The following is a 12243-nucleotide window of genomic DNA, read 5'->3' as shown; positions in this document are numbered from 1 at the left end:
CAGAGGAGATAATTTATCTGGGAATCCCACTTATTACCTCATCTAAAGGTTCTACGAGATAAAAACAGAAAGAGAGTCAAAGGGGTCAGTTACATTGTTGAGGGAAGCTTCTCTACATAGGGATAGAAGCAAGCCTCTGGAAAAAAGGACCTAACTTTTTGCATAGTCCCTACTTATACGGTGCCAAACAGATACTTTCTAGTGCTAATAACATCGCAAGTAAAGCCTAATAGGGTGACTTAACTCTATGCATAGATCTAAGAATCGCGTTGATCAAACGGATTTTTCCTTAGCGTCCCTTCAAACATCACCATATAAAAGACAAGGCGCGCGCCTTTCCCCCCAAACGTCATCACTGGTAGAACCACGCAGCACCACCTCTGGCTTGCACCAGTATAACCGATCAGCGTGTTTTGCATCATCTCAAAACAAGTGCGACTCTGGAACGCGGCGTCGCCAAGGCAGACGCGTCTGTCGCTTTGCGTTTACTCTCGTCGCAATTCAGCGTGTCTGCCGCCAGGGGCGGGTGAGGGGGGCTCCGCTAAGGATTAACGCCTCGCCTTGTAGGTTGTATCGCTTAACAGCACCCTTTTCAATTCGAATTATTTTTACATACGTAGGTCGTTCTATATTGGAAGATTTATGCCAAAAAGCTTATGGGCAGTGGGAGATGTCAATTTAACGGCTGTCTCGAGTTCCCCTCGACGAAACGCAATGGCCCCCAAGACACCCCGGAATGCAAGACACTTCAAGTAGCGGGAAAAGAGCCCTCTTTGCGAGCCATTCTGAACACCGTTATCGTCGAGTTTTGGAGTTTCAAAGATAGGCCGTTAGCGAAAAGCATCGGCAAGAGGTATCTTCCTTGTGCTCACATGCATGCGTTCGAGCTATGCAGCCTGATGTGCGTACGAGACAGGGACGCTTGGCAGTCGTGTTTAACGACTTGGAGAGCGATCATAGGGATGTTTACAGCCGCATCGGTGCCAAAGAGTTCTACAAGAATGGGACGAACGTTTTGAACTGAAATGTTGTGATCGTGACATGTACTGGCAAATTTCATACTTGCAATTTCGGAGATGTCCAAGACATCTTACGTATTTGAAAGAAAGCAAACTAACTGCTCTGTTTTCAGCTAGAACAGGTTATGATATTGTGGCGCGTCTTGTTTGCTACAAAGGTGTGTGGATTTAAAAGTGATGAACATTTTGCGGGATTTAGGAAGGATCAATACTGAGCGGCGTGTACGGTTGGAATTCACGTCTGGACAGACTTGCTAGGGGTATAGTCACTGGGAATTTTGAGTTGCGACTCCTTCACCTTGTGGATACAAAATAATTGAATGACTAAGCGGAAAGATAAAAAAAAAAAATACTTGCAACTTTTCTACTTTGGTGAAGAAGGAAGACCAGTGAAGCTGTACTATGGTGGGAATAAAGTAATGGCCGGCCGCAAGTCAGCCAGCCAGACTGGAAAGGCTAGAGAGGTTGCCGCCATCTATAAGCGACGGCAGTAACCAGACAACCGGTTGTCTGGTTGCCGCCGTCGCTCATAAATGGTGGTAGCTGTCCAGAATTTAGTGTCATCATTCGTTTGCTGACGAACATGATACTGGGGAGGCTAGCCCTTAACAGCTCCGCTGTAAAAAAAAATTACTGCTCTCAATTTTGACTAAAATAATCCCTGGAGAAGGGGAACAAGGAGGACAAAGGACAAACATAAATCTCCAAACACAGCTAGGTGACTGGTGCGCGACCGAAAAAATCCGCCTTGTCCGGGTATTGAACCCGGGACCACTCCATTACAAGTGGAGCGCTCTACCAACTGAGCTAACCGGGGTTAGACGTTAGTAGAGCAAACCTTGTCCTTTGTCCTCCTTGTTCCCCTTTTCCAGGGATTATTTTAGTCATTCTTGTCCAGCTCGCTTGCACCTTTGCATTTAATTGCATTATACTCATAACATTAAATTGCAAGCTTCACCCTTGTTGGTGTACGACTGGTGGCAGCTGATAAAACCCGTTTGCTCTACTAACGTCTAACTCCTGGTTAGCTCAGTTGGTAGAGCGCTCCACTTGTAATGGAGAGGTCCCGGGTTCGATACCCGGACCAGGCGGATTTTTTCGGTCGCGCACCAGTCACCTAGCTGTGTTTGGAGATTTATGTTTGTCCTTTGTCCTCCTTGTTCCCCTTCTCCAGGGATTATTTTAGTCATTCTTGTCCAGCTCGCTTGCACCTTTGCATTTAATTGCATTATAATCATAACATTAAATTGCAAGCTTCACCCTTGTTGGTGTTAGACTGGTGGCAGCTGATAAAACCCGTTTGCTCTACTGACGTCTAACCCCTGGTTAGCTCAGTTGGTAGAGCGCTCCACTTGTAATGGAGAGGTCCCGGGTTCGATACCCGGACCAGGCGGATATTTTCGGTCGCGCACCAGTCACCTAGCTGTGTTTGGAGATTTATGTTTGTCCTTGTTCCCCTTCTCCAGGGACTATTTTAGTCATTCTTGTCCAGCTCGCTAGCACCTTTGCGTTTAATTGCATTATCATCATAACATTAAATTGCAAGCTTCACCCTTGTTGGTGTACGACTGGTGGCAGCTGATAAAACCCGTTTGCTCTACTAACGTCGAACCCCTGGTTAGCTCAGTGTGTAGAGCGCTCCACTGGTAATGGAGAGGTCCCGGGCTCAATACCCGGACCAGGCGGATTTTTTCGGTCGCGCACCAGTCACCTAGCTGTGTTTGGAGATTTATGTTTGTCCTCCTTGTTCCCCATCTCCAGGGATTATTTCAGTCATTCTTGTCCAGCTCGCTTGCACCTTTGCATTTCATTGCATTATAATTTCAATTTTGATCTATACTTCGGTTCACCTTATCTGCGAGCGAAGGCGAAGCTAAAAGCGCGAGAGCAGCGCTTTTTCCGTTTCTGCCCAGCTCGCGCGCTCGAGCAAAGCCTGAACGCGCGGAGCTTTCGTGCTCGCGCTTCCAGCTTTGCCTTCGCTCGCACATAAGGAGAAACGAAGTATAGCAGGAGCAAAGCCCGACCTCCGCGAACCCATGCTCGCGCTTGTTTTTCCTTTTCCTTTTTCTGCTCAGCTCTTTTTTCTTTTTTTTTTTTTTCAGGAATGCACGCTACAATAGCTCCACTCTCAACAGAAAGTTCCACAAGGGAACGTGCTCATGATCTTTGAGCTAAAGTCCCAGGACGTGTTTGCTTTTGTCTCTCAAGTAGCGTAAAATGCGACAGTGCACGAGGCCCGTGTCACGAGTGGCCCTTGGAAAGAAATTACAGAGCAGCATTGAAACTTGAGGTCCTTGGAAGCAAAAAGCGGGGAAGAATCTGCTCGTGGCACGGGTCTTGCATGTTTCCGCAACAATGGTTGACGGTACGGGTAAAAAAAATTAAAGACGTTTACAGCTCCCTGTAATGCCGAATTAGAGAGCAGCTCCTGAGGAGGAGCAGGAAAGGGTACGGAAAGGAGGGTATGGCACTCCTCCTCCTCCGTACCCTCTCCTCCTCCTCTTGTCTTCCTCCCTCCTCCTGTCCTTCTCATCCTCCCCTTCTTCATGCTCCTCCTCCTCCCCGTCCACCTCCCTTTCTTTCCCTACCCCTTGTGACGCCACTCGTAACCCTCGTGACCGTCGTGAAGACACTTGCGACCGTTGTGACGTCACTTGTTACCCTCGTGACGTCTCTCATGACCCAAGTGACGTCACGCGGGACGTTACGTATGATGTCATTGTGGGAAGCGTTCCATGATGCAACGCGAAGGTCACGAGTGAGACCCACGTTTTGCATTATGCGACGTTTCCCATAATGCAACGCGCGGGACGCTCATGACGTCACTTGTGATCCTCGTGACGTCACTTGTGACCCTTGTGACGTCACACGTGACGTCACGTGTGACGTAATTACGGGACATGTCCCATAATGCAACACGCAGGCCACGAGTGAGACCCGCGCGTTGCGTTATGGGACGTTTCCCATAATGCAACGCGCGAATACGCCTACGGCGACGGCGACGGCGACGCCGCTCAAGCCGGAAACCGGTGCCTAATACCCAAATCACACGGCAGCGTAAAAGTACCTTTAGCCCACGTACCTGTCGTAAAGGGAGCTGGAGATCGTGATCAGACGGCGCATAAAGGTCCCTTTCGCTAAGGGAGGTCCTGTCTGACAAGGAAACAGCGCACCCTCAAAACAAGCACTTTCATGCACACAAAAGAAAGAGCCACTTACACAGCGCTGTGTAAGTGGCTCTTTCTTATGTGTGCATGAAAGCTTAGAGTGCTTGTTTTGAGGGTGCGCTGTTTCCTTGTCATTCATGAACGACCAACTCGCCCGAACCTCCCTTTTAACGGAGGTCCTGTGTTAAACGGAGCTCGCCCAGCTCCCTTAACAGCTACAGGGTCGCCTTCGTGAACATAAGAACACATTCACCAACAAAAGCTCCGGTCATCTATGCATTCACTGTCGAGACTGTGGCTGCTCAGTGCTGTCGAGTAACTGCGGCGTGTTTAGCAAGCACCACAACAAGCTCAGAAGAGAAATTATCGAGGCAGAGAACATTGCGAAACATAACGGCACATGTGTTAGTACTCCGTCTTTAACCTTGTCACAAAAAGAATTAGACTACCTAGCCTTACATTAATTTCAATTTAGTTCACTATTTAGCATCATATCGAAAGAAAAGAAAAAAGACCAGTTATTCTCCCTCACAAATAGAAAAAGAGAAAGTGTAAATATAGAGAGTTGTCAGTCAGCGCTGAGTAAGTGTCTCTTTCTTTTGTGTGTATGTTGATTTGAATGACTGTTCTCCGGGTGCGCTGTTCCCTCTGTACATCAGCTACAGGGAGTAGCCTCGGACCCACGAACTCGAAATAATATCACAAATATATAAATATTACTTGTTTAATGCATTATAACAAATTGAATATATATAAGTATCAAATTATGAAATAATTGTGAACACAAATGTGATGGAACAATACAATAATGATGAACGCATACTCTAGCTAGCAGGTAGCAGCGGCGGCACGTGGAAAACAACGCCTGCTACGAACCCGAACGGAATGGGCCATTGCGAGCTCTTTTTCGAGGTTGTACAGGGTGTCACAAAAGAAAATTTACACGGTCTTTTTTACCGCAAAAATAAACTAGGCATCGCCGAACGCTCATTCTCCGCCCAAAGGTACAGCTAGAGGTCACAATTATATGCCAAAGTTTAAGCCCGATCCGATAACTTAATCGAAAGTTATAAATGATTTTCTGAAAACTTCAAGGGGAAAATGGAGCCCATTTTTGCCCGTTTTCGGTTTCTGGTGCCATTTTCCCCATGTGTTTGAAAACTCCGTTGGCCGCCATTTTCCCATTGAAATTTACAGAAAATCACTTATAACTTTCGATTAAGCTATCGGATCGGGCTGAAACTTTTGCATAGGGTTGTGACCTCTAGCTGTACCCTTGGGCGGAGAATGAGCGTTCGGCGGTGCCTAGTTTATTTTTGCGGTAAAAAAGACCGTGTAAACTTTCTTTTGTGACACCCTGTAGACGAGTCGCCCGACTCTCCCGCCCAAGACCCTTTATCTTTGTCGTCGTCCATCTCTTTCGATCGCGTGACTGGCATAACCGTGAGACTCCGTCGGGGTTTGTTTCTGCCGGGAACTATTTAGCTACTTCCGTGAGAACGTAGCAAGAAAATGGCGCTGCTAAACATAAAAATGTCGCCCACCTTGCAATGCCAACTCGTGACCGCAGGTAATTTAGGGTCAGTGTGGCCAGACGGGTGGGACGTTTTAAAGCAAGACTCATTTAGGTGCGCCCTTAGACTTAAAGAAAAAAGTTAAGTGCCGCAAAAGCAGACCGAAAGAATATTTCCGTTTTAAATGTGATATTGCACATATAATAATAAAAAAAAAACTGCGCGTGAAACCGATTTTGAGGAATAAATATTTATCACGTGCTCCTTTCTCCGTTAAGCTGGAATGCAATCGACATCAACCTAAAGTGCTCCGTTTATTTACAGTGTGATCAAGAACACCGTTTACTACAGGTACCTTCAGCTAAGGGACCTAAGCTAAAGGCGCCGCTGCCGTGCGAATTGGGTATTATAGCTGCGCTTTCAAACGACTTTATCAAGGCGCATTACTTCGGGCGTATGGACGATTTTAGGTAGCCGTGCATGTGTGCCGGCATAGCTGACCTTCAGTTTGTGTCTCCTCTTATTCCGTTCTCTTCGCTTCATCATTGACGCAGCAGTACAGTTTATTTCCGCTTTAGGTGCTACTGTGTCGTTCTGTCCGGCCTCCACAGCTTTGTGGAGGCTCGTCAACGCCCACATCAGTGGCTGGACATCTCGGCAAGACAAGAGAAAGTCGGATATGGCGACTCTTTTTTTTTTTTTTTTTTTTTTTTTTTTTATAATGCCCTGCAAGTGCAGGGGCACCAGGCCCAGTCAAGCTACCTCATGGAAGCTTTTTGTCTGGTGCCCTCAGCACAATATTGCTGAAAATAAATATTACTTACTTATTCTGGCGCGTGTTTAAAGCATCTATAGAATGGAAAGTTGGGCGAGTTGGTACGAATCCATTTTGAAAAACAGCGCGAATAGCACACGGACAAGAAGGAGAGAACAAGAGAGGACAGCGCCTCGTCCTGTGTGTTCTCTCCTTCTTGTCCGTGTGTTATTCCCGCTGTTTTTCAAAATGGCGTCTATACTTCATTTCAGCTGAAGCCCAGACACAGCCTAGAGCCACTAAATGACATTGTTGTGGGCGCCGCCATTTTGGCTCGTATGCAGAGCAGACGCAACTGCCGACCGTCATGATTGAAGATCGTAACTTCCTCAGCATTGGATTCGGTGTTAGGAAGCTTGCGTAATATTGCTTTGCTCTGTTGCGAACTGTTTAAACATTTACGGAGGGCGGAAAAAAATTTCCTGTGATCTCAGATAAAGCTTCAGATAGCTGGCAACCATGATCTTAAGACACAATATGGCCAAGTGTCGTTACTCTGAAGCGTAGCTTATTTAGTGGCACTAACAAAGCCGAAGCTTCAAGCGCGAGATCCGGGATTTCAGAGTCCCTTCCAAGCACGCGCGCTCGTGCAGTGCAAGCACTCTTCTGGGCCACATGCTCGCACTTGTAGCATCGGTTGACAGGGTGGAATGGCGGTCTTTAATGCCCAGAGTAAAGATCTTGTTATGTCGATACCGAGTTTTGACTCGGTATGGACCGTCGTAGCCTTGTTTAAGTGGTTGTTGTACAGCGTCTCGTCCAAAGAATGCATGTTGCCTGTCTCTTACTACGTACTATCGGAAACAATATGAGCGTGAACGCGCCTCCGCGGGCCGCCGCTACTTCACGCGCCGCACCGGCGCCGTTCTGAAGATTTACGCATGCGTGTAAAACTCCTATCACTGTTCTCGCTTTGACTGGTAACCCCCGTCTGTCGTTTGCTATGTGCGCGCTGGCGGCCGCTTCTGCTGTCGTCTGCTATGCGACTCGTGTGTGCGCTGGTAGCCGCTCGTGTTGTCGTCTGCCACACAACATTGCGTGCTCCGGCGGACACCCGCGCTTTCTACGCGAATTGTGTTTGCCCTGGACAGTTGTAATGGTGTTGATTTGCACGAAAGTCTTCAGTGAAACACAATGCTTTTATTCTTTGAACACGTGGCCCTAAAACGTGAAAGCATCTGTTCTGCCGTCGGCCATGGGCTCGACAGGCTTATTAGTAGAGTGCTCATACTGTGTCAATTCTGGACATAGAAAACTCGCAAACTAGAAACAGGGACGGAACGGAAACTCGGAAGCACAGGAACAACTGATTTATGTTGACCCCTTCGCCGTCAGGAACCCTAGCCATTTTTCACTCAACTGAATTTTTTCCGGGCTCCCCCTAGTTGAACGCTAAGCTTTGCAGATATTTTGTCTTGAACCTATTTGCATGTTATCGCTGTATCTCGACCCATTGAAAGAAGCCAGCTACTTATCACGTATCACATGTGGGCATTGCGTTATCGTACAGGAAACTCCTGAATCATATGTTAAGTCGTTTGTCTGAGTTGCGACGGAAATACACGAGTCGCATAGCAGACGACAACGCAAGCGGCCGCCAGCGCGCGCAGAGCAGACGACAGACAGGGGTTAACAATCAAAGCGAGAACAGCGACAGGATTTTTTCACGCATGCGCAAAACTTCACAACGGCGCCGCAGGGCGGCGCCTCAGGTATCGGCGACACGCGGAGGCGCGTTCACGCTCATATTGTTTCCGATAGTACACTGGTGAGCGTTGCTCACCAATATACGTAGCGTATGTGTTGAGGTGGTCACTTGATACATGCACTGGTGAGCGTTGCTGTCGGCGCGGAGTAGGGGGTCGGACGCATTGTTGCAAAATGAGTACCCCCATTCTATTCCCATTCCGTTCCGGGAAATCAGAGTACTGTATTTCAATTATATTCAACTCTTAGCTTTGGAGACAGAGGGCCCATTCCCACTCACTGAAGGACTGAACCGTTCTTTCCATTACTCTGATTCCTAAGCCCATCACTCTCACGTAATGACGCCACATGGCATTACAATGACTTCACGTGACGTGATGTCGCCATTAAAACATCATAACGTCATATTGACGTCACCATTACATCCTGATGGCGTCATGGAACCACGTGACGTCACAGTACTTCGTGACGGGTCTTCGTAACGGTTCTTCGGGACGATTCCGCATCCGCTCACGACCTACTGTATACTTACGACCACGTAACCTGAGCGCTCCTATGGAAGAGCCTGCTCCCGGCCGAAGGCCTAGTTTTAGCGACGCCTAGTGAGAAGCGTTCTCACTGCGCGGCACAAAAACTATACTCTGTTTCACACTTAGCGTACAACGCTGTCAAAGCTACTGGCGTGAGCATGAGGCTCAATCTCCTTGATCATTTGCACACGTGCGCGCGCGAACGAAACCATAGACAAAGCCACACGCTCGCGCCAGTAGCTTTGACAGCGTTGCATGCTAAGTACGAAACGGGGTATAGGTCCTCCTGTCTCGTCCGGTTTTTCTGTTATCTGGGAGTGCGTACCAGCTGATCACGCGTTCTGATTTCAAGCGCGTTTACGCTGTAATATATTTTGCTCCATGTAAAGGATACTGAAGGAGTCCAATTTGTTAATTAGTTTTCTTTTTTTAGTTTACACAGCCAAGACCATATGGTATTAGCTACGCCTCCGCGCCGCCAACACAGCATGGTGCAGCACGGAAATGACGAAAAAAAAAATACAGAATCCACAGATCTGTTACAGTTATATCGTTCTTCTTGCGTATTTTAAAACAGTAAACTTGTCTTTCAGTGCCCCAAACACCGACACAGCATGTGGTGTTGGTTCGAATTCGTACGCTTGTTTCGCCGGTGTGTGGATATTGAAATCTCGGTATACAAGAAACGTCTCCATAAAGCTACCCGTCACAAGCGAATTTAGACCGGCTCGCCAAGAACGGAGCGATCAAGAAGAAATTGCTCATTTCACGGACCGAAATGGCGATCATACAATACTTTCCCACGATCCAGTGACTTAGGTTCCTGCCCAACCCCAGCCTCGCGCAGGACGCTCTTTCAAGCGCCAGCTCGTGCGTCTTCGGCCGACCGCTCGTTATGTGTCCTCCGCCTCGTCATCTTTCAGCCTCGTCTCCCACAAGACTCATCTGAACGATCGAGATTATTTCCTGCCGTTATATAGAAAAGAAAGATCAAATATTTAGTGCATGACGCCTTTCAATTTTGCTTTCTGAATAAAACTAATATTTTGCCTTATATAGAATATATTCGAATAAAAATAATTTGAAACATATAATACTTCTTGAAATAAAATAAAATAAAACTATTCTCATATGCACCAGGGACATCGTCGTCTTTAGAAAACTAAATCTTTTTGAACAAACTCGTCACTTTGAGGCTGCCCACATTTTCAGAACTCTATCTACACGAACAGCATTATTTATTCAGGCAGGGACTATTGCAAGATTCTTCAAAGCAACAGGAAACGCCGCAGTCAACACGACCCCCGAGCACATTAGAGGTCTTACGAATCTGTCCATAGAGAGTCCCTTTGCTCACTCTCACTTCGCAAACTGCGGTAGCAATTCCGTGCAATGGGGTATGAGAGACCGCACAACCCGTTGAAATCATCGTAGCCCACCTCCCAAAGGGCGAAGCATCCTACATTCGCCTTGCGTTTCACGACCCTCATGATGTTCCTTAAGTTGTCCGGGCCGTGGTAGCCCACCCACTGTTTGCCCTTCACCGCGAACGTGGCGAAGATGTCAGCACTGACCAAGGACCAGTTGCCGGTGCACACCTCGTTGTAGGCGAGTATACCTGGAACCTTGGTGTAAGGACCTGGGGATCCGGGCCCCACTGTTGCCGCTCCAACGTGTTGGTGGTCCCGATTCCGCAGCGTAAACGTTAGGCCGACCAGAGGCAGTACGAAGCAGGCTTTATGGAAGACAGTCTTGCCCATTTCCGAACGAACGGCCTTGGGGAAACGCGTCACGTCTTCGCTCGTAACTGGAAACGTCGTCTTTCGAACGGTCGAGTTGATTTCGCTGTACAATCGGAAGAGTAGAAAGTCTGCCAGCTCTCCAAGCTTGGCGACATCAAAGCCGGTTCTACGAACTGTTTGTCCGTGCGGAAGAGTAAGAGCCAAGATTAAGCGCTTAGGCGCAAAACGGGATTTGACTTCTCGCACCATGTCTGTAAGCCGCCAGCGATCTAACTTCCGGGGATACCGCCAGTTTATCACAACACCGTCGAATGTCTTGCTCATCACCCACCGAGCCAAATTTTGGGCGAACGTCCTAATGAGGCTGTGCTCGGACACCATGTCCCTAAAGGTCCTCCAGTCCTCCCAGGTTTCGCCTAGTGCTACGAGTAGCTTGACCCCAACGTGGCGGTCTCGAAGCGCTAAGAACGTTTTATACGCGCCCTGATCCCTATCGTAGGGTTCATCAGTCCATCTTACCATAAAGGTGCTGTCGATACCCGCTGCGGCGTAAATGATGTGCGTGCAAAGTCCGGCAGGTATCAGGAGCACGTCGAAGGTCATCGGTGATTTTCTGCGGTACGAGGTGTGATTGAAGAAACAAAAGAGGAGGTGATCTGTAGGACCAGGGTTCTCCAGTTCCGATCCTCGGAGGGCATTTTGACTCCGGACAGATTGCGGCACTGCGAATGTCGATGCCTTGAAGTCGGAATCTGCGGTTGGGGTACTAGTCAAGTTGACACTCACTTTGTCCAGTCGCTTGAACACCCGCTGAGAAGAGTGGCTCGTGTTACCCGCCTGGCACTCGATCGCCGGTGCGTACCGGTAGACAATCTTCTCTACCGGCGACGTGAGGTTGCTGCTGGAGGTCCGGAAGAAGAACATCATGCCCAGGAGGTACATGGCGAATACGACGAAGATGCAGAAGCTGATGCGCGTCACGTAGAGCATGGTGTTGGACTTGGCCATCTCTGTTTTGTAGAAGTTGAGGAGGCGGTCTTCATCCTCCCCGTCCGCGGACCTCTCGGTCCCCTCGAACGAGGAGTGAGTTGAGACTTCGGAGAGTGGCGTTACGTTGGTAGCGTGGGAGGATCTGTGAGAGCTACGCGCCCGCCGAAGCTTGAGAATGCGGTGCGCAGGCGCGTGCTTACAGGCGACTCGTGATAATTGCTTGGACGCCATGTTTCCTCTGTCTTCACTTTACGGCGAAGAAGAGGAAAACTGAAAATTGTGTATTGCTTTGCCGGTAAAAGATGTTCCGTACTGTTAAAGTTGTTTTGTTTTAATACAGACACTGTAAAATTAGTATATAAACTCTGCTAACATACTATTCTGCTTTCAGTGTCGAGCTTGACTCCTGGTCAATCAATCCTTCAGCAAGCAGGAGAATTGCTATGGTTATGTTTTAGTTTGTCGCCGCTCCGTGAAGCGTGATTATCGTATTCTTCCGCGACGTGCATTCCACACCATAAATATTGTTTCTCTTGGTAGAAGATAAATGGGATGTATTTGTGCTGCAGACCGCTTTTGAAATTATGCTCTCGACAAGGGGAAGATAACGGGACTTTCACAAGGGACATCCTTGAGGTCGCAAGGTGCAGGTGCAATATGCATCTTCAAGAAACAGCCTTCAAGGAAATAAAAGTTAACGCTTCACCGATTTGTTTCTTTCATCATAGAGCAGAATTTGTGTAGCTCACAAATGCAGCGC

General features: G+C 48.0%; 1 protein-coding gene and 1 non-coding gene across 2 annotated transcripts; one reads left to right on the top strand and one right to left on the bottom strand.

Moving 5' to 3' along the window:
• The first annotated feature begins 2037 nt into the window (after window positions 1–2037).
• On the top strand, window positions 2038–2110 carry Trnat-ugu. The gene has a single exon. It is a non-coding gene; the product is annotated as a tRNA-Thr (tRNA).
• Window positions 2111–10073: 7963 nt separating this feature from the next.
• Window positions 10074–11501, bottom strand: LOC120836476 (chitinase-3-like protein 1). The gene has a single exon (XM_040205399.1). The coding sequence runs from the start codon at window positions 11499–11501 to the stop codon at window positions 10074–10076; it is 1428 nt and encodes a 475-aa protein (XP_040061333.1).
• Between the last annotated feature and the right edge of the window lie 742 nt (window positions 11502–12243).

This window comes from Ixodes scapularis, unplaced genomic scaffold, assembly GCF_016920785.2.
Source record: "Ixodes scapularis isolate PalLabHiFi unplaced genomic scaffold, ASM1692078v2 PGA_scaffold33__2_contigs__length_1026942, whole genome shotgun sequence".
Lineage (NCBI taxonomy): Eukaryota > Metazoa > Arthropoda > Arachnida > Ixodida > Ixodidae > Ixodes > Ixodes scapularis.
Note: the sequence above shows the minus strand (reverse complement) of the source record. Positions and strands in the feature narration are given on the sequence as shown.